At 43.5% G+C, this 21,104-nt stretch overlaps 2 protein-coding genes across 2 annotated transcripts in view; one reads left to right on the plus strand and one right to left on the minus strand.

Moving 5' to 3' along the window:
- LOC138967177 (general transcription factor 3C polypeptide 3-like) overlaps positions 1 to 16,023 on the plus strand; it is a 32,675-nt gene extending 16,652 nt beyond the window's left edge. The window contains exons 14-25 of the mRNA XM_070339690.1: positions 935 to 1,115; positions 1,461 to 1,625; positions 2,122 to 2,211; positions 8,304 to 8,392; positions 8,766 to 8,870; positions 9,691 to 9,777; positions 10,463 to 10,561; positions 11,604 to 11,679; positions 12,363 to 12,487; positions 14,029 to 14,116; positions 14,920 to 14,990; positions 15,775 to 16,023. Coding sequence (XP_070195791.1) covers positions 935 to 1,115; positions 1,461 to 1,625; positions 2,122 to 2,211; positions 8,304 to 8,392; positions 8,766 to 8,870; positions 9,691 to 9,777; positions 10,463 to 10,561; positions 11,604 to 11,679; positions 12,363 to 12,487; positions 14,029 to 14,116; positions 14,920 to 14,990; positions 15,775 to 15,885 — 1,287 coding nt within the window. The 3' untranslated portion in view covers positions 15,886 to 16,023. The remainder of the gene's footprint in view (positions 1 to 934; positions 1,116 to 1,460; positions 1,626 to 2,121; positions 2,212 to 8,303; positions 8,393 to 8,765; positions 8,871 to 9,690; positions 9,778 to 10,462; positions 10,562 to 11,603; positions 11,680 to 12,362; positions 12,488 to 14,028; positions 14,117 to 14,919; positions 14,991 to 15,774) is intronic.
- A 544-nt stretch (positions 16,024 to 16,567) lies between these two features.
- Positions 16,568 to 20,657, minus strand: LOC138965884 (hydroxylysine kinase-like). The gene is made up of 5 exons (XM_070337977.1): positions 20,054 to 20,657; positions 18,397 to 18,517; positions 18,053 to 18,145; positions 17,440 to 17,524; positions 16,568 to 17,075 (listed from the first exon to the last, which is right to left on the minus strand). Exons 1-5 carry the CDS (start codon positions 20,482 to 20,484, stop codon positions 16,594 to 16,596), a joined length of 1,212 nt encoding a protein of 403 aa, XP_070194078.1. The 5' UTR covers positions 20,485 to 20,657; the 3' UTR covers positions 16,568 to 16,593.
- Positions 20,658 to 21,104: the final 447 nt, after the last annotated feature.

Genomic DNA, 21,104 nt, shown 5'->3' on the forward strand with positions numbered 1-21,104 from the left:
TCTGAGAAATAAATCTCTCGCCGAACGTGGGGACGAACTCACGCTGACAGCGGCCAACTGGATACAAATCCAGTGCGCTACCGACTGAGCTACATCCTCGCCCGTGTCTTCCTTATTTAATTTAGCCTCTCTTTTTTGAGATTTGTGAGACCAGGAAGGAACTAAACTTTACTTGGTGTTTTGTTGTTGTTGTTGACAGGAAAGTGTGTGGTAAAACTTTGCTGAAACACGTAATATGCTGAAAGAATGATCTTTTCTGGACCTAGAGTGCTGTTGCAGAACCAGGCGTGGGTGCATTCACAAGTACAGCGCATATGCATGAGGAAATGAAAATGGAGCAGCAAACATAAATGCGGTTGCCCAGTTGAAACTGTTCTTTTATCATCATGTTTTACCTGTTTGAAATCTCGTAGAGTGGTAGTGGTGTCTGTTAAGCGAGGACACCTATGAGTTCAGGTTCAACAAACGGCGAATGGACAACAGATGTTTTCTTGGACCAAAAGGGGTTTTACATCACAGGTACCGCTGTACTGCCATTATTTGCTGGCAGCGGTGTGGCTAAGATATGGAGAGATGTTACAGTAGGATTTGTTACAATAGTCAGCAAATCTGAAATTGAAACAGCTCACATTCTCTTTTTGTGTTTGTGTGTGTGTGTGTGTGTGTGTGTGTGTGTGTGTTTGTGTGTGTGTGTTTGTGTGTGTGTGTGTGTGTGTGTGTGTGTGTGCCGTGTCTGTGTGTGTGTGTGTGTTTGTGTTTGTGTGTGTGTGTGTGTGTGTGCCGTGTGTTTGTGTGTGTGTGTGTGTGTGTGTGTGTGCCGTGTGTGTGTGTGTGTGTGTGTGTGTGTGCCGTGTGTGTGTGTGTGTGTGTGTGTGTGTGTGTGCCGTGTGTGTGTGTGTGTGTGTGTGTGTGTGTGTGTGCCGTGTGTGTGCAGGCAGCAGTATGGCTGCGATTTGGCGAGTGCCTGAGCTCGTCAGGACAGTTACTGGAAGCGGTGGATGCGTTCAGCAGGGTGGTAGAACTGGCACCGAACCATCTTGGTGCCAGAGTCTCTCTCTCTGCCCTGCAGCAGCAGATTGGCCGGCATGACGAGGCCCTGCAGGTTCTGTCTGGAGGTAGGATTACATTGATTGTCTGTGTGTCGACGAGTGTGTGTTACGCATGGAGTTTAACACGCTTTAAACAAATTCTTTCTGTGTGTGTGTGTGTGTGTTTTTGTGTTTGTGCTGGTGCATGCATGGATTTGTGATTATGCATGTGTGTCTGTGTCTGTGTATGTATGTGTGTGTCTGTGTGTGTGTCTGTGTGTGTCTGTGCAGGGAGTGCGCATGTATCAAAGAGAGAGGAGTATATTGTGTATGAATGCAAAGGATGGACAAAACTGCACAAACCATTTGCTAATCTCCAAGTGAAAAACCACCTACCCACTTCAATTATTTCCTTTTTCTTCTGTGCCTCAGATGGAGATGGTAGCACCACTGAGATCACCTCAGAGGATCAGACACTGCTGCTTCACAAGTGCCACCTGCTCTTCTCACAGAAACGCTTGGCAGAGTTTGAGGTTGCCAGTCGCAGACTGCTCTTTCATTACTTTCGAGAGTGCCACAGGCCTGACTTTTTGAAAAGTGAGTGATTAGCCAGTTTCCCAAACAGATAGACTGCTAAAATATGTAACTTTTAATTATAAACAGAGCAAAACATTCACCAGAACCTCGACCCATGAATCGTTATGTAGACAAACCAGAATCACAACAGACAGATAATGACATTTTTTAAATAATGATGATTAATAGTATTGATAACTATTTGTTTCTTGTTTTTTTGATTAGCTGGTTTAGCTGAAGCACAAGTTATGACACAAGTTCAGGCAAAAGATTTCTGGCTCGCGGCCTCCCTCTTTCTCACAAGCATCTTACACACCATCGTTTGTGAAAATGTTCGGTTGAAAGCAGAGCTTAAAGCTGCTAGTGGCATGCTGCTCTTCTACTACTTTTGAGAGTGTCACAGGCCTGAGCTTTTAAAAAGCGTGTTCCATTGGAGCAGAAATTATGATGAAAATTCAATGACTTGCTGCAGGCTGCTTACCTATTTTGGATTTAAGGCATTTTAACTTGTTTTCAGTTGTGTTTGGCTACAAATCTCTCAGACATCGCCTGGAAGCCATTCGCACCTATATGAAGGGACGTCCAGAACAAGTCTTTTTCCAGAGTGGTAAGCATTTGTCGTGATCCGTCTGTCAGTTGTCCAGCTGCTCCCACCCCCATCCTTCACTCCCCCCCCTCCAACTCCCTCTAAACCATCACCAACAAAGGAAAATTACTCTTAACCATGTGTGGGTGTCTTGGCTGCCAGCCCTCACCATTTAATCCACAATTTCCTACTGTTATTTCCAGGCCCAGTTTTCCTGGTTATTGCAGTGATTTCCTGATGTTCAAAGATTCTACCATAATCATCTAAATGGCATGTTTTATCAAGCACCCATTGGCAAAGAGTTGTCCTAATTTAAAGTGTAATTAAATTACATATCCATACCCAACTCACAAATAGCAATTAACTCTAGTTCAGTGCTGGTAACGCTGTACGCGTCCCCTTGGTAACCAAGGGAGACCACTCTAAAAAAGAAAGTGATCCATCCCATAATGCCAGACTATCAACAGTCCGACATCCGTATGCGCGCGCATACGCCGCCATCTTATCATTCCACTCTCAGCGATCAACGTGTCTGGTCGCGTTTTGTTGTACGCTCCGGCTGTGTTCAGCCTTGGTCTTTGTTTCCTGACTTTGACTTCGCCCCTTGGTCTGCCGCCGAGCTTTGTCGATACCCTGGCTGTTTTTGGGTGAGAGCTTTCTTGTTTTATGTAACTTTGGCGACGTTTCTGTCGCACGTTTGTGAACTTGTAAAATTTTTCAGTTTCGAAAATTTTTTTGTGAGTTCGCTTTGACATGGCGGAGTGCGCCAAGAACAGAGCTAGTTCGAGACAGGCTGCTGCTTCAGCTTCTCCGGCTGCTAGTACTTCTTCCTCTAAGAGAAGTTCTTCGTCTAGAAGAAAGAGCGATGGATTTTCCGCCACTTCTCAGATAGAACCGGGAAATGTAGGATGTGATGTTGATGTTGTTGTTAACAAGCCTTCGTCCGCCATTTTGTCCGCGAAGAAGGACAAGGTCACGCGTAGTGAAAAGGATAAGGATGTTGTTAAACCGGTTGTTTCGTCGGGGGCTCCTGGTGATTCAGGTGTGTCTCCCGCCGATATTGCGTCATTGCTTTTGACTTTAAGTACACAGGTTTCTACTTTGGCGGCCGATTTGTCGTCGACGAAAGCAGAGTTTCGCGCACTTCCGGCTGGCGTCTTCGATGTCTCTTCGTTGGGTAGAGTCAGGTCTTCACCGACTCCTTCCACTTCCGGTTTCGCTTCAGCTCCCGCTGCGGCTTCCGCTGTGGCTGCTTCTTCCGTGGTTCGGGCGGAAGTGCATGCGTCTCAGCATGCTGATGGTCGGCTGGTGTCCCTTCTGCACGAGCCGGTGCTCTCTAAAGGTATGTCTTCCCCACAAGTTACCAGGTTCTCTGGTGACGGTGGGGTGCGATCACAGGAGAGAGTAAGCCACGTGCGTGGTGAAAGCCCTCCTGCAATCTCTGGCCAATGGCATCGCGCCGGCCCAGCGGTTGCAGGGAGCCCTGTGAATCGTAAGAACGCGGCATATACCTCTGATGCAGTGTCGGGTATGCCGGTTCTACTTCCGCCCTGGGGGCAGGAAGTTGGGTGTGTCTCAGAGGACCGCTGCAGGTCTGCAAGTCTCTCTGGTGCGCATCTACCTGACTACGATGGCGAGCAGGAAGGGTGCGTTCATGGTGGTGGACGACACCCAGCTTACTTGCCGTTCTAGTTGTCCAGTGCAGTGACGTGGGCTAACGAAAATGGCATTTAAGTTTTGTGGAAGTTGGTGATTCTGGGATTGACCGCGAACGGCGGCTTTCCGGGGGTCACCTTCCTGATTGCGATTGCGAGCATGAAGGAAAGGATAACGAGGGTGCGTCCACGGTGGACGACACCCAGCTTACTTGCCGTTCAAGTTGTCCAGCGCAGTGACGTGGGCAGCGGAAAACGGCATTTAGGTTTTGTGGAAGTTGGTGATTCTTGGATCGACCGCGAACGGCTTGGCCGGGAACGTCTTTCCGGGGGTCACCTTCCTGATTGCGTTTGCAAGCATGAAGGAAAGGTTAACGAGGGTGCGTCCACGGTGGACGACACCCAGCTTACTTGCCGTTCAAGTTGTCCAGTGCAGTGACGTGGGCAGTGGAAAACGGCATTTAGGTTTTGTGGAAGTTGGTGATTCTAGGATCGACCGCGAACGGCTTGGCCGGGAACGTCTTTCCGGGGGTCACCTTCCTGATTGCGTTTACAAGCATGAAGGAAAGGATAACGAGTGTACTTCCATATGAGGGTGGTTCATGGGGATGGACGACACCCAGCTTAACTTGCCGTTCAAGTTGTCCAGCGCAGTGTCGTGGGCGGCGGAGAACGGCATTTAAGTTTTGTCCGGAAGGGGTGGTTGAGAGCTAGGCGTTACTTACTCCACCTCTATCTGGTTCTGACTTCTGGAAGTTCGGAGGAACAGGATGTTCGCTTCAGCTTCCGGGAATCGTTGTCCATTGCCCTGGAGTTGGCACATGGCCACGTGTAGCCGGGTTCTCCGGTGAAAGTGGTGTACGTTCGCAGGAGGAATGTAGCACGCATTTTCGTGGCTGGGCAACGTGAGCTTCCGCCCTCGGGGCAGGAAGTTGTTGGGCTGGGTGATTCTTGGGTTGACCATGCGAGTCTCTCTGGGGGTCACCTTTCTAACTTGGATATTGACAGGAAGGGGTGGCTGAGAAATTTTTTTCTTTACTTCGTCCACCTCTTTCTTCGTTCGACGACTTCCGGAGTTAGGAGGAACGGAAGGTTCACTTCCACTGCCGGGAGTCGTTGTTCTTTGCCCTGTAGATGGCAAATGTCTTGAAGTTTGACTTCCTCTTCCTCCCGGGGGGCAGGAAGTGAGCAGTAGGGCTGGTTCTTTGTTGGACAATTAAGTCAAACAGGGAGTCAGCTTCCCGATTGCACGATTGTGCTTGACGGCTGTTCAGATGAAGGTGCTTCCGCTTGACTGAAAAGCACTGAATTCAGGTTCCGTTTCATGTTAGCAAGTGCAGTGGCGCTCGCAGCTGAAATGGTTCGAGGTACAACGGGTTCGTCCGGTGTGTTTATTTGCAACCGGTTGGTTCGGATGTTTACTATTCCACGGCCGGTTTCGCTTTCGCTTTTGCGGCTGTGTGTTCTGGTACAGGATGGGATAGCCTTTTACCGTTAACACTGTGGTGTTGGTAGTCGGCACTTTTTAGCCTTTGGCTTCCGGTTCCGTTACTGCGGTTCCTTAGCTGTTTTATAGGCGGTATCCTCTTCCTCTTCCAGTTTGCCGGCTGGAAGGGGCATGTGGATGGAGTATCTGGTCATGGAGTTCCGGTGTTTGAAAAATTTTCAAACTTTTCCGATTTTTGGCAAGTATTGCCTTATCGGGATTGGTGACTGGTTCTCATCATTTCGATGATCGTTATGATGCTATTGATCAAGGGGAGGCTCATACTTCAGCTGTGTCGCTGTTCGCGGCATTTTATAGTTGATTTGAGCCTTCTGAGGAGAATCTTTGAGTGTTAAGTTCTTAGATCCTCTGGCCCGTCGCGATATAACCTTGAATGGTTGAAAACGACGTTAAACATCCAATAAAGAAAGAAAGAAAGAAAGATCCTCTGGCGGGGTCTTTTTGTACTTGTGGAAGTTTTCACAAGCGAGTTTTCTTTGTCTCCACTATCTTTGTGGACTACGTTCGACTTATACCTGCGGCGGTGTTGCTTTAGTTTGTGTCTTACGCTCAAGTAGCGTGTCACTCGCGGAGCGCTTTCTGTAGGCTTCGGTTAACTCCAAGCTTAAGAACTTAGGTTCTACGGAACCGCCCTCGGGTTTGGCAAACATCCATCTGGATTTTGATAGCTAGGAGAAACTGTCTGTAAGATCAAGATCTCCTAGCTCGGGTAGATTGTGGCTTCGGTTCTTTGTGATCGGCACTTTCGAACAAAACTTGCTTTTATTCTCTCTCTTGTTTGAAAGGTCTCTTTTTGAGGCCGCTTCTAGGCACGCGGGCTTTTATCTATCAAAGAGACGCTCACGGTAAAAGGAAAGCGCAAGGCAGGCCTTGGCTGTTGTTTGTTTCCAAACGAAAAGCTTCAGGCTGGCTGTTATCTACTTTAGCTTTTGGCTCTATACCCTCGTTTTCACAGGGTCTTCTTCATAGATCGTTCTGGCGGCCGGTTGGTCGCACAGTACGGGTCGTTGCAATCTGGGTTCCAGACCTTTTAAGGCTGGCAAGAAGGCGTTTTTGCTTTCTCACATTCGATTTACACGGATTTCTACTGTAAGGGTATCCTTGAGATACTTATGGGCTTCCCCTCAACTCTGGTTTTGGTTCAGGGTCTTTATAGGGGATTTGGCGTTTTTGTTCACTTGTCACTTAGACTGGCTTGGTACAAAGCGCTTACTTCTTACGGAAAGAACTCCTCTTCTTTCTGTTTAATGCAGGTGGCGTTCCACCTATTCTGGGTTTCCGCTTTTTCTTCCATGTCTTACTTTTAAGACTTTATGTAATTTCTGTCACATTGTTACGGCTTGGTGCAGTGTTGCTTTAACCCGTTTCAAGACTAGCCTGGCGGATCTACACGGAAAACGGCCAAGCTTACTCTTGTAACTTCTGTGAGAAGTGGGAGTAAGCGTACTTTCTGGCTATTTTGAATATAGACAGCTTTCTCAAGAAAGACTGATCTATGACTTTTGGGTTTCTTCGAAATTTTCAGGCAGTTTATGCGGAAAACAGGGAAACTAGCTTCCAATTGCATTTTCAATTTATGAAGCAATATTTCGGCTCCTTTAGGGTCAGGTTTAGTCTTTTGAATATTGCGAGTTTCGAAAAATTTTCTGACTTTCACTGATCTTATTAGATCATTGAATTAAAGGGCAGTTCTTTTGAGATATTTGGCTTCTAACGAGGTTGAACCGGTAGTCAACTAGTTTGGCTATCTTGACACGCAAGGCAGTTTTTCTAACTTTGCTCGCTACGTCTCGTTGAGGAAGTGAGGTTCATACTTTATCCGGCTTAGCTGAAGATATTTGAACCGGAAAAGATGGTTCTATATCTCTCAAATTCAGGCCAGAAGTTTTAGCTAAAAATCAGAAACCGGCCCAAATTTCACCTGTCATTAACATTCCTGCCTTGAGCAACATTCTTGCTCCTGGAGACCCCGACATCGTTAACTGTCCAGTTAGAACGCTCAGCAGTTACTTGTCTCGAACGCAGTTCATTTGTTCAGGAAGTCAAAAATTGCTTTTCATTTCGCTCAATACAGCAAGGTGCAAAGACATTGCGAAAGTGACTTTAACCAAGTGGGTCTCCACATTGATCAGACAAGCGTATTCCTGGTGGCATACTCAGTCCGGAGAGGTTAGGGCGGTTCTTCCCCTGACTTCGGCAAGAACTCATGAGGCAAGGGCATGGGCCTCCTCTGTGGCAGTGCTCCGATCAGGCTGTATGGCTGATGTTTTGGAGGCGGCCTATTGGGAATCAGAGGATGTCTTCCTGAGTTATTATCTCAGAGACATCGCCCCCTTGAGACGGGACGGCAGTTTTGCACTACCTTCTATGGTGGCAGCAGGACAAGCCCTTCTACTTTGATTTTTGATGAGTACCCGCCACCTATAGTAGCAATCTGCTATTTGTGAGTTGGGTATGGATATGTAATTTAATTAAAAATTTTAAGAGTAAATTTTCATTTAATTAATATACTTACCCAACTCACAACGTTTATTCCCTCCCACCTCCCCGCTGTGGTTGGTACTGGGGTCTAAAAAAGAGTGAGTTGGGCTTCGTTTTGGAATGATAAGATGGCGGCGTATGCGCGCGCATACGGATGTCGGACTGTTGATAGTCTGGCATTATGGGATGGATCACTTTCTTTTTTAGAGTGGTCTCCCTTGGTTACCAAGGGGACGCGTACAGCGTTACCAGCACTGAACTAGAGTTAATTGCTATTTGTGAGTTGGGTAAGTATATTAATTAAATGAAAATTTACTTTTAAAATTTTTAATTGTGAATGGGTACTTTTTTTTCTAGATAACTGGCTTAGGATTCTCCAGATTGCATCATTTTGCTTTGAATCATGCAAGTAAAGTGCACCTGTGGATTCCTGTGTGGATTATATGCTTTATTTTGTCTTTGCCACAAAGAACCAAAAGTGAAGAAAGACAAGAACGCAGAGCCCCGAATGGAGGAGCACAAAGTCAGTACCAGTGAACTGTGGGACCTGTACCTCAAGGTATAAATTGTGTCTGTGTATAGAATTAAAAAAAGGTGTGTGTGTGTGTGCATGCGTTTGTGTGTGTGTTCTTTAAAGGTACAGGAGTACCAGGCACTGAAAGTGCACCTTTGGCACTAAAGCCAAAAGTGTCCCTACATTGGAGGTGGCCTGTCGTGACAGTATAATTTGGTCAAGATAACAAAGGGACAATAGAGTCTTCTTTCATGGGAGGTATCCTCATTAGAGGCACCTTTGAGCCACTGTACTCTTGTTGCATAACTGTGTACTCTGTCATGAATTCTTCAGTGTTCGGGGGTTGTGTCAACATGAATGAATAACATTCGCCAACAAATTCTCACTCTCTCTCTCTCTCTTAATATTATTCCATCAGCTGTGTAGCGTTCTGCTGGAAATGGACAAGCTGGACGATCTTGCGGAAGTGAGCCTGTTGGGCTTGACCTGTCCTGCCTTTAGTGTTGACCAAGACCTTGTCAAGGTAAGTCTCATATATTTCCCCTTGTGTATTCTGTGTGGTGCAGGTATTCCTGAGCTTTTGTATACTGATCAAGTTTAGGTCAAGTAAATGAAAAACGATCAAGTTTTTCAATGTTTTTGAAGCTAAATCTGTGAACTGTCACACACCACCAGGCTTTGATGACATCTAGACATGACCCAAGTCTGGTTGAACCTGGTCAAATTTCAAGGATGTGGGGTCAGATTCAGGCCAGTGAGTAGGACGTTAGTCTTTTTCTTGAATGTCTGTAGAGCTAGAGCAGCAATTCATATTATTTATAATGAAGGTTAAACGTACAGCAGTCCCTGCAATGTACGGCCCCCGGCGTGAGCGGACACCTGACATGTACGGACACATTTGCTCGGCACGGAGTGTTTTCCTTCTATATTTGCCCCCCCTTAAACGGACACCTGCAAAACGTGGACGCGGACACTCATTTTCGGTCCCAACAGCAGGTCATACCTCCAATGTACGGACAGACCATCGTCAAATTTTCACCACAACAAAATCGATAACAGAGCAGTCCAGCTCTTGGTACAAAGATCACAGCCGCAATGGCGTGACGACAGTCACCGATAACTTGAGTGCCCGTGTACCCATCAGGAGGATGGGGGGGGGGGGGGGGGGGTAGTTTTGGTCAGGAGTGTGTCCGTTTATGAGAGGGACTGCTGTATGAACATTTGCTCTTCTTGTTTCTTAGATTTTTGTTTGTCTTAAAACTAAAAGAGAATTTTCACCGTATTGGTTTCTATTGTTGTTGGAGTGCCTGTGTGCTTTGCAATGTATGTGTGAATGTTTGCAGGACGCAGAGTTTCTGTGCATGACCGCATGCCTGATGACCAACAACTCACAGTTTGCCTACAGCTTTGCCAAGGGAATCTGCCTCAAGGTACACAACATCAATCAAGGGTGTTGCTAGGATACGTTTGCTTTGGCGAATTTGCCGAAATAACATCTCCTTTCGGCAGTTTTCGGAAGTTTAAGTCAGTCCATGAGGCCCCCTTTTCCCAACTGAGAAAAATTTCATCAGATGTGCGGAAATGACGACAATGTTTTTAGTGATTTGAAAGAAGTTTCAGCATTTTGTTGAATGCCGACGTCAAATGACATCCCTGTTTATCAAATGCTTTACTGTTGCTGTTTGGTTTTATTTGTCCAGTAGATTTTGGCGAAGAAAACCCCCTTTAGCTTCCAGTGGAAGAGTGAGCCTCCTAAAAAGGCTGGCAAATCAGGCAGTGCTCAAATCTAATTTAAAGTTGGGAAGATGTTCAGTAAATAGTTGCCATTGGGTTTTGTTTGTCTGTTCTTGGTGAAGAGAAATCCCATGGAAGAACAAACCTGTAAAAAAAAAAAAAGCTCCTGCTAGGCACCCCCACATTTTTTTCCCAAATCAGCCAGTGTTCAACTCAAATTTTAAACGTCTTCTCACATGTAATATCTATGAAAAAAATGAGAGCAGCTGACACTACAGATTAATGACCTTGATGTCCACAGGTTTTATCAATTACTTGAATTAATCTTCAAAGTGGCAATGGTGCTAATTAGCCAGGTGATGAGTGTTGACTCTGTTACAGAACCCAGACAACAAAATGGCCTGGAACCTGTTCTGCCAGAGTCTGCTCTTTTCTAACGAGATCAGACACCACAAGTTCTGCCTCCGTCGATTGCTACAGGTGAGGAAGACATCACAGCAGGTTTAGAGTTGTAATCTGAATTTATTTCATGAGCTTGTGAACAAAGCACTGCTGAAAGTTCTCTTGGTTGGCAAGTACCAAGTGTTGTTTTCTTACAATTCAATTGTAAGTTGAGGTGGCTTGAGAGAGAGTGAGCAGAAACGTATTTATGGCAGTGAATGTAACAGAAATGAGTCAAGTGGTATGTCAGAATAAAGGCTGTAGCAGGGCGGGGATGTAGCTCAGTCGGTAGCGCGCTGGATTTGTATTCAGTTGTCCGCTGTCAGCGTGAGTTCGTCACCACGTTCGGCGAGAGACTTATTTCTCAGAGTCAACTTTGTGTGCAGACTCTCCTCGGTGTCCGAACACCCCTGTGTGTACACGCAAGCACAAGACCAAGTGCGCACGAAAAAGATCCTGTAATCCATGTCAGAGTTCGGTGGGTTATAGAAACATGAAAATACCCAGCATGCTTCCTCCGAAAACGGCGTATGGCTGCCTAAATGGCGGGGTAAAAAACGGTCATACACGTAAAATTCCACTCGTGCAAAAAACACTAGTGTACGTGGGAGTTTCAGCCCACGAACGCAGAAGAAGAAGAAGAAGGCTGTAGCATGCAAAGTTAAACATCGCCAAATGCTATTTCTGTCAGTTGTCTGAAACGAAATGATTGTAACTTATATGGAGTGAAAAGTTGGGTTACAATTTCAAGACGAGAGTTATGTGTTTTGTAAGTGCAATGTTCCTGTCTTCCGGTTGCCAATAGACGATTTTTGGAAATAACTTTTGTCAGGGTTGTATGGGTTGTTGAAAGAGTGAATGTCGGAAGCTTGTGTTTCCGACACACCCCTTGCTAGTGATTGGCCCCTCTAGTGTTTGTCAGAGGTTTTGGCAAGAGTATTCACTCTTGCCCAACCCATACAAACCCGAGTTATTTTCGGAATTCGTCTTGAGTTGTAGCTACTTCACAGCAAGGTAAATAAGCTGACATACTTTGTGTTCGTGGGAATGTGCATGACACTTTTCTGCTGTCTGTTGACAGTCTCCAAACAACCTGGCGTTGGCGTTACTGAACGGACACAACAGCGTGCAGAATGGAAGCTACAGATGTGCCTTGGGTGAGCTGGAGGGTGAACAAAAACCTGCAGCATTTGAATTTAGCCTTGTTCTGCTCGTGTGCCTTGCAACTAGAGTATGGACAGAATGATGGAGAAGAAAATGCTACAGGGGAACCCCACTTTTAAGACCTTGCTTTTTCAGACGTTTTGTTCATAACCTCTGTAAATTCACCTCCATTTTAAGACTCCCTCAAGTGTGCTTTTGAATCAAATTGATGAACGAAAATATGAGAAAAAAGGAAAGAGTATAAGAATGGGAGGAATCTGAGGGTACAAAGCAGAGTCGGAAGTCGGTGGATGGGGAGTGAGTGATTTATATACAGACTGGTAGTGAATAAATGTTTTTATTTTATTTTTATTTTTAGGGGAGGGGGTGGGGGTGATTACCAGACTGAGAAGAGAAAACTGAGACAGATACACATGTGTGTGTGTGTGTGTGATCGTTTGTGTGCACTGTGTTTAAAAACAACAGTTACTGTGATATATAGCTCATTATTTCATGCTATGTTAATTTTATTTTTGTATTTTTGTATGACTATGCTTTTTTTTTATCGTTGTCTTTGTTTGAAAAGTAATGTGATGTGGTGCAAATAGAAAAATGTGCATGTTTATGCACAATGAAAATGGACATTAAAGTTATCTTATCTTATTGTTATCCCGCACAATGATTCACAATTGTGCAGGCGAGTATGTGGAGGTATTCCGTCGCACACCAAAGGACCCGCTCATCAACCTGTGCATCGGTCTGTGCTACATCCACATGTCCTGTCAGAGACACAACCGCAGGAAAGAGTGGCTCATTCTGCAGGTAAGGCGTGCAAGATATGTTACAATAGGTAGCACAATACATGACACCAGATATACACAAAAAACAAAGCAAAAGAAGCACTAGTTCTTTTGTTGTGTATAACGATTTTTGTTTGTCTCAGGGGAAAGTTCCCTGTCATGTGTGTGTGTGTGTGTGTGTTATAGAAAGACACACACACACACACACACACACACACACACACACACACAGGAGAGGGAGAGACTAGATCTAAATGAGTGTTGCTAAGAATGTTTCTTTGTTTCAAGCAAAACAAATGAGGCAAGAAAATAAAAAAAACAGATAGAATGCTACTGTTCCAAACTTCAGAATAAAAAACAGATAGAATGCTACTGTTCCAAACTTCAGAATAAAAAAAAACAAGAAAGGTAGGCTATTGGAACATTTAATTAATGACGAAACAAAACGTTACAGTCACTTAGAACATTGACCCAATGCTCTTTAAAAGTGGACAGACAGATAAACACTTGTGATACTAATAGTATAAACCATAGACCAAATAGCCTGGACCGCCAACTCGTCACGTGACCCTTCGAGGTTATGACGCTCGACTTTCAGGGACGCTTAGCGTCCGGTTTGAAAGGCCAGCGATTCGAAGACAGTGAAAAGAAAGCACGCTCCAGTTATTTGTGACAATGGGAGGTGACAATGAACTGGATTTTCCAAAACTCCAAACTAAACTTAACAAAACTCATCGAAAAACATGTTCCATATGCACTTTAGCTGAGTTTATTTTAGCATTTTCAGAACTTACCTCGGCAACTTCGTCCATGTTTACAATCGACACCAGATATGACATCCCCCTGATTTCTGAAAGGCCATGTGAGCGTTGGTTCCTAAATGCGAGAGGCCGCTACCTCGTAATAGAGAGAAAGAGCGGAGAGAGAGCTAGTTGGCGGTCCCGGATAAATGGTCTATGTATAAACTTAGCTTGGAAAATCTTCATGACGCTATCCAGTCAATAACCTACAGCTTGAGTTAATAGGAGGTTAAAGAGGTTTTTCATTTTAGACTTGAACATAAACATTGTCTGCATATTTTGCAGCAGCTTAACGGAGAACAGGACTTGGTGGTATGAGTAGTTTTACAAAATAATCAAATAGAAACATAAAAAAGGAGACGAAGAGCTTGTTTACATAATTTAGAAATGTATTGAATATGGGCTGTGTGATTGTATGCTTTAGTGTGTTTTCCCGTTGTTGTTGTTTTTGTTTTGCTATTAATTTTATTAATTATGCATAGCTTTGTATGGTTGATGTTATTTTATGTTGCTGTCTGATGTTGATGTCGTGTACCAAAAAGAAATAAAAACGTGTTAAAAAAAAAATAAATAAAATAAAAATAACCTACAGCTTGGAAAATCGTCCATGTCGCTCGCCAGTCAATAACCTACCATTCTTGTGTTTTGATTCTCAAAAAAATCAAAGTAGACTGTTGAAAGAAAATCAAAGACTCAAAGTCTGGTCAGTGTGATCACTTCTTTGCTGTACGGAACGTTGAGGGTTTGATGTATTTGTTTGCAGGGCGTCGGATTCCTCAACTCTTACCTGGAGTTACGTGGACAATGCCAGGAGGCGTATTACAACCTTGGCCGAGCTATGCATCAGCTAGGTACAAGTCCAATCTTCTCACTCTGTGCAGTCATTTTTCACCTTATCCTTTCTACAGTGAAATCTATTCGGTGTGAACTTGGTTACGATGATTTTGTTCCGACAGTGAACAAACCAGTAGTTCCCAGCTATTTGCAATTTCAAACTCATTAAATGTGATGGTTCTTTCTTTCTTGTTTTTGGTGTTTAACGTCGTTTTCAACCGTTCAAGGTTATATCGCGATGGAAATGTGATGGTCCAGTTCCAATGAATATAAAAGTCTTAGCTTGGAGATTTTTGTTTGTTTGTTTGCTTAACGCCCAGCCGACCACGAAGGGCCATATCAGGGCGGTGCTGCTTTGACATATAACGTGCGCCACACACAAGACAGAAGTCGCAGCACAGGCTTCATGTCTCACCCAGTCACAATATTCTGACACCGGACCAACCAGTCCTAGCACTAACCCCATAATGCCAGACGCCAGGCGGAGCAGCCACTAGATTGCCAATTTTAAAGTCTTAGGTATGACCCGGCCGGGGTTCGAACCCACGACCTCCCGATCACGGGGCGGACGCCTTACCACTATAGCCTGGAGATAACTGAGAGGATTTTGATCGATTTCTTTCTTCATTTCTTATCTGCCTTTTTGTTCCCTTGGCAGTGTGTACTCTTCCTTGTCTTGCTTATCTCTTTTGAGACTTGTCATTTTTGGTGATGTTGTCGGTTAACATATTTCTACAGTGAGTAAGTCCGATACAAATGTCTCATTCCAGTGATGTTATTGTTGTACTTTTGTGTTTTACGTGTACCATTTCTGTCTCAGATCTGATCTATGCTGCTGTGTTCTACTACAAGAAAGCTCTGGCTCTCCCACCTGTTCTCGAGGATGAGAAGGTAAGTCTTCACATGTAAATGCACCAAACCCAACCAGTGTTTTCTGGCTTGTTTGATTCTCAGTTTGACTCAGAGGGGAATAAGCAATTACATGCAAGAGGCAAAAGCTACAGAGTGTGGCAATTAACAACACAACAAATTTGTGTTTTTAATGGTGTAAACCCCCCGCGGGTTAGGGGGAAGAATTTACCCGATGCTTTCCAGCATGTCGTGAGAAGCGACTAACGGATTCTGTTTCTCCTTTTACCCTTGTTAAGTGTTTTTTGTATAGAATATAGTCAATGTTTGTAAAGATTTTAGTCAAGCAGTATGTAAGAAATGTTAAGTCCTTTGTACTGGAAACTTGCATTCTCCCAGTAAGGTCATATATTGTACTACGTTGCAAGCCCCTGGAGCAATTTTTTGATTAGTGCTTTTGTGAACAAGAAACAATTAAAAAGTGGCTCTATCCCATCTCCCCCCCTTTCCCCGTCGCGATATAACCTTTGTGGTTGAAAACGACGTTAAACACCAAATAAAGAAAGAAAGAAATGGTGTAAAATTGATGCTGATTTTCTTGAATTATGGTAGACATATATTTCTGTTGGGCCACTGTACATGAGTAGATGAATCATGTGATTTGTTTTAGAAACGGTACAGGCCTTGTACCCTACCTGGGCTTTACGGATGTACCATAACCCCAACTCTTGGTACAAAAACCCAACTTCTGAAAATTTGATCAGTGAAGCATACATGCAAGGAGTGGTATGTTTTGGTTTTCATGGTATTTTTGGCCCATTTTCAGGGAATTTTTGATGTGAAGAGAGAAGCTGCACACAACTTATCCCTGATCTACCAGAAGAGTGGCAACCCTGAACTCGCTCGCTTGGTCATACGCACCTACCTTGTTGTGTGATACTAATTTCGTGTGTGTGTGTGTGTTCATACTGAATGCATGTGTGTGTGTGTAAAACGTGGGTGTGTATTGAGTGTGTGTGTGCTTTTGTGAGAGAGAGAGAGAACGAATGAACGAACGAACTAACTTTATTTTACAAGGATAAAAGAGAGAGATATATATGTATATATATGTTACAGTAAATTCATCAAACTAGTAAATTTGTAAATTTACTGAAATTTTCAGTAAATTTGTAAGTTTCCTGGGTGTCAAACTCAGTAAATTTGTAAATTTCCTGAATTTTTCAGTAAATTGGTAAATTTACAAATTGACTGGTTTGATGAATTTACTGTAACATATATATAAATTGAAGAGGGTGTAATCTTGATGCAGTGGGATTCGGTCTTGTTTTGTTTGAGCCTAAACAAAATCAGTTTCCAATGTTTGTTTTCTTTGTTAATCAAAACTGATGATAAAGCAAACTGAAGTTGTTGCCAATACATAACATGCAATGAATAAACTGTTGGTTCTTATTTGTCTGCCTGTTTGTTTATATTAACTGGTTTTTACACACGCAGATACAGAAACGTACTTTTGTTCTTTTTTAATTCTTTGTTTTGCACACACACGCATCCACACATATGTATGTCCTTTCTCCCATGAAAACTTCAAAGTCCCCCCCCCCCCCCCCCCCCCCCCCCGACCTCTCTGTTCGCATGATCAACCCCTTTATTCTTGACTGAAGACATTTTTCACACCATACTGAGCTAGAACATCACCCCACGCTTTGTACACCTCGCTCTCGTCAACATCTCTCAGTTGTTTCAAGACCTTTTTGGATTCCTTGCTGCCCAGGGAACAGTAATCATTAGTCCCACCTTGAGCCGTATACTCGTACGATCCCAACACCATGTACTGTGCCAAACAAGCCAGCACAGCCTGGTAGAGGCTAAAATTCTTAACCACATATTCATCCACACTGAAATAGCCTGCAAGGACGTGCCCCCCGATGTCCAACAGGTTCAGAGAATCACAGTCCGTCATCATGTCTGCAATGAGGCGCCCAAGTTCCAGAGCAGGGTAGGATACGGACATTTCTTCAAAGTCTATAATGCCGTATTTCTGGCATATAGTGCTGCGTTCTGTGTCGAGGTTTGTAGAATCCCAGTCCACAATGAGGTTCAGGTCATGGAAATCTCCGTGAATAAGGCCTGTTAAAAACAGAGAATTGAATCGCTTTGAAGTAAGATACTGTACACGACAGGTAGATATAAAAAAAAAGTTTACTGCAGATGCTTAGAAAGAAATACAGTTGACCCCTCCCCCCCCCCTCTTTGTAAGACCTCCAAAATCTCTGAAAACAGAGCTCCTCTGATTACAGGACACCTCCCATCAAAGGACACTGTCATCAAATTGTACATTTGTAAAAAAAAAAAAGTACCTGTCATGACAGGCCACCTGCAATGTAGGGACACTTTTGGCTGGTCCACAGGGTGTCCTTTCATTGCAGGTAGCAATGTACCGTATATGTTTCTCGGCAAGAAGTCTACTGGCATGAAAATAGGATGCGCATACTTTTAATCAACAAGGGAAGCTCATTGTTGCGGATACGCTGGAATTGAGCCATCACGTCTGCCAGCATCTTCTTGTCATCTTCATCCTGAAACAGGAATAAGGGTGGGAGTAAACATTTTAACAAACAAAACTTAAAACTATGTGAAGAAAGTAGGAAAAGTCATTCTAAAGTTAAGTAAAACAAAAAGTACAGCAAAACGAGAAAGGAACAAAATGAAGTGCAGCACACCATACTGCAAACACATAAACTCACAAATGCAGGCATGTATGCACACAAACACACACACAAACATGCATGTACACATTTTCAAGTAAGTCTGCATTGCACATGGTGATAAGAGTGTGTGTTATTGGTTTTGATTATCTTGCTTGTGAGGCTACCACATTTTAACTTTGAAAGCATAGTCAACAGGAGTTTTCTTTTAGTTTTAAGAAATTACATCAACAAAGCTATCTCCCGGTGTGTCTTGTTTGCTGCAACATACATAATGTACATTCTGTTCTATGTGGACGTGTGGATATATTAAACTCTCTGTCCCATCTATCAAGTATGACTGAGAATAGTTGCTCATGTTTAATGACAAAGATAATAAGGAAAATAAATTATATTTACCTCAATGCAGTCCAGGTAATCGGACAACAGGTGCATATTTTCCATGGCCCAGGGGTTATGAGGGTCAGTTTCCATATACTTGTTGTTACACCCCTGTTGAAATGAGGCATTTTCAGTAAACAATCCCTGACTTCAAAACACAAGATTATGAAAGGGAGTTTTCGCTCTCCTGTGCTGATGCTTATTTCTTCACACATGACGACATATTTCTGATGGGTAATTCTGTACAGATATAAACAGGGGGTTTCCACTGTACCTCGCAAGTGGCCATTATATATATCCAAAGCAAACTCTCATTTAAAGGGCATGTTTCTTGCAGGTACAATAAAGTCTGTTCTTCTTACCGACAGCACTTGATGCATGGACGCCAGCAGCACACCAAGCTCGTACAGAACTGTAGCAGTCAGTCTGTTCTTGTCCGATCCCAGCGCTGTGCCTGGCAGCATCGTCATCAGCAATGCACAACTGTCGACACACAGACACAAATCTGTCCTTTGTTAAACATGACACGCAAACACAGAGCTGTCCTTTTTCTTCATGTGACACACAACACAAAAGGTATCCTATTGTTAATGTGACACACAAACACAAACACTTGTTTTGTTAAAATTACACACATACCTGTCCTTTTGTTCATGTGACACATTTTTCCTTTTGTTCATGAGACACACTAACACAAATAAGCTGTCCTTTGTCACACAAACACACACTTGTCATTTGGTTAACATGACACACAAACACAAAGCTGTCCTTATGTTAAAGTGACACAAACACAAAGCTGTCCCTTTTCTTCAAGTGACACACAAACACAAAGCTGTCCCTTTTCTTCAAGTGACACACAAACACAAAGCTGTCCCTTTTCTTCAAGTGACACACAAACACAAAGCTGTCCCTTTTCTTCAAGTGACACACAAACACAAAGCTGTCCCTTTTCTTCAAGTGACACACAAACACAAAGCTGTCCCTTTTCTTCAAGTGACACACAAACACAAAGCTGTCCCTTTTCTTCAAGTGACACACAAACACAAAGCTGATTAAATGTGCAGTGAAAGGACTTGCGATGTGGCAACATTTCTGACTGGTCCTTTCATCACAGGCTGCAGGGGTGAGCACACAAAGTTGCAGCTAGAGCCAAGCTTGAGGTATTAGGCCAAAAAAAATAATAGGTGTGGTTACGGTAACATAGCCACAAAAAAATAGGGTAGGAAGGTAGGCAATCACTTTTTTTTTTAAACTTTTTTTTCTAATGTGTACAAATTAAACCTACTTGACAGGGAAATAAGTGTGCGACTCGAGCGCTTTCACTTTCATTGCGTTTTCTGCACTCGTTTACTTGGTTTTTTTTGGGTATTTATTTGACAAATGTAATAAAAAGTTATAGGGTCGGCCCCAAAAAATAGGGTAGGTCGGGTTACCGTAACCACACCTATTTTTTTTGTTGGCCTTAGCAAAGCCCATGCAGTTACCTTCTGGGGTGTTATTGTCAATAATCTCTCTCATAACACACCATAAGAACTTAAAGCTAAACTGAAGCCACTTCCATATTGCTGTATTGTGAAGACGAGAACTACACCAGATGAAGGAAGAATGACTGTTTGGTGTGGAAGATACAGAATGCCAAGTGAAAATAGGTGGGAAACTGCTGGTCATAGCCGAAGACCCTCTGTCTAATAAGCACATTACCTTTCTAGTGCTCAACTAGGACAGTTAACCACAGGCACATGACTTTAAGCATTATCTATATAGATATCTAATATATAACACTTGCTACTAAATACTGCAAGGGTCATATATTGCTTGAGAGGACAGCACGTTTCACCCTGCAGTCCGGACTGACGATCTAACAGCGAACGACAAGAAGAAGATATATATTGCTCTGATGGGACTCCAAGAATGTTACAAAAGCAGCTTGCCCTGTCTGCAACTAATGCAACATTCCAACAAGTACTCATCGCGATCCTAGGAAGATAGGGATTTGCGCAATTCATGTTTAACTTTTACCTCTCACTAATGTTAGTTGGTGCCAGCAGCTCATGTTCACTGGTTACAATAACCTCAGGACACAGGAACCCTTCCCGCTTCAAAAACCTGGAAGCTTCGATCTGCTGTTTCGTTGTGAACAATTTCTCCTCTCTGCACAATTCACTGTTCAAAATTTTCAAGACAAGCTTCTGTGCTGGAACTGTAAGTGGATTGCACTTCTCTTTTGACCCACAGCAGTCAGAATTCTGCCGAGATGGACTGTCGTTTTCGGCTTCATCATCATGCTCTGCTTTTCTGTGAAGTTTCTTTTTCAGAGGCACAGCCTCGACTGCAAAGTTTCTACTGTCAAAAGAAACCAGCTCAGTAATGCTGAGCACTTGCAGGTTGTAATGTTGTGCCAGAATTTGTGTGACGTCTGCTACGGACGCTGATGGTCGTCCTTCTGACATGGTGATCCTTCATATCAAAAGTGTAATGGATTTACTGTTTGTCGAGTTTATCTGACGTGCGTGTGTCATGAGGGAACAACAGGTTTAGAAAGTGAAATACTGCACAACAGGAACAACATCGATGAAACGACACTTCGGGTCGCCATGTGTTGCAAAACAATTCAAGGGGAGTTACTCTATACCATGTGCGTGTGTATCTGGGGAGATGAGTTATCTTCTCTTCGTCTGCCAATGCAATGCCTCATTGGATAAACACCTTTCTTCCAGATCCAAAAGTATGTGAATGAGCTAGCTCTCAATAGAAAAAAAGAGCATTGTAAGTTTCTTGTATTTACTATTAAATCAGCCCTTTAAAACACAGTTCTGAAGGCACAGTAGTTCTATATTCAGCACGGACCAACCAATTTCCTGTTTTTCCTGCGGCATTTCTGTTATTCCGCAATAACACCGAAAAATGACATTATCAGCTCAGGATAGTGGTAGTGGTAGCCAAAATCATGACAATGCCAGCATAATGTGTGTTGCGGTGTGTGTGTGGTGTGATGTTGATTAAAACCCAACTACATATAATAAATAAGTTACAGATCAGATTCACTACATCTTACAAGGCAACACACATA

This window comes from Littorina saxatilis, linkage group LG5 (assembly GCF_037325665.1).
Source record: "Littorina saxatilis isolate snail1 linkage group LG5, US_GU_Lsax_2.0, whole genome shotgun sequence".
NCBI lineage: Eukaryota > Metazoa > Mollusca > Gastropoda > Littorinimorpha > Littorinidae > Littorina > Littorina saxatilis.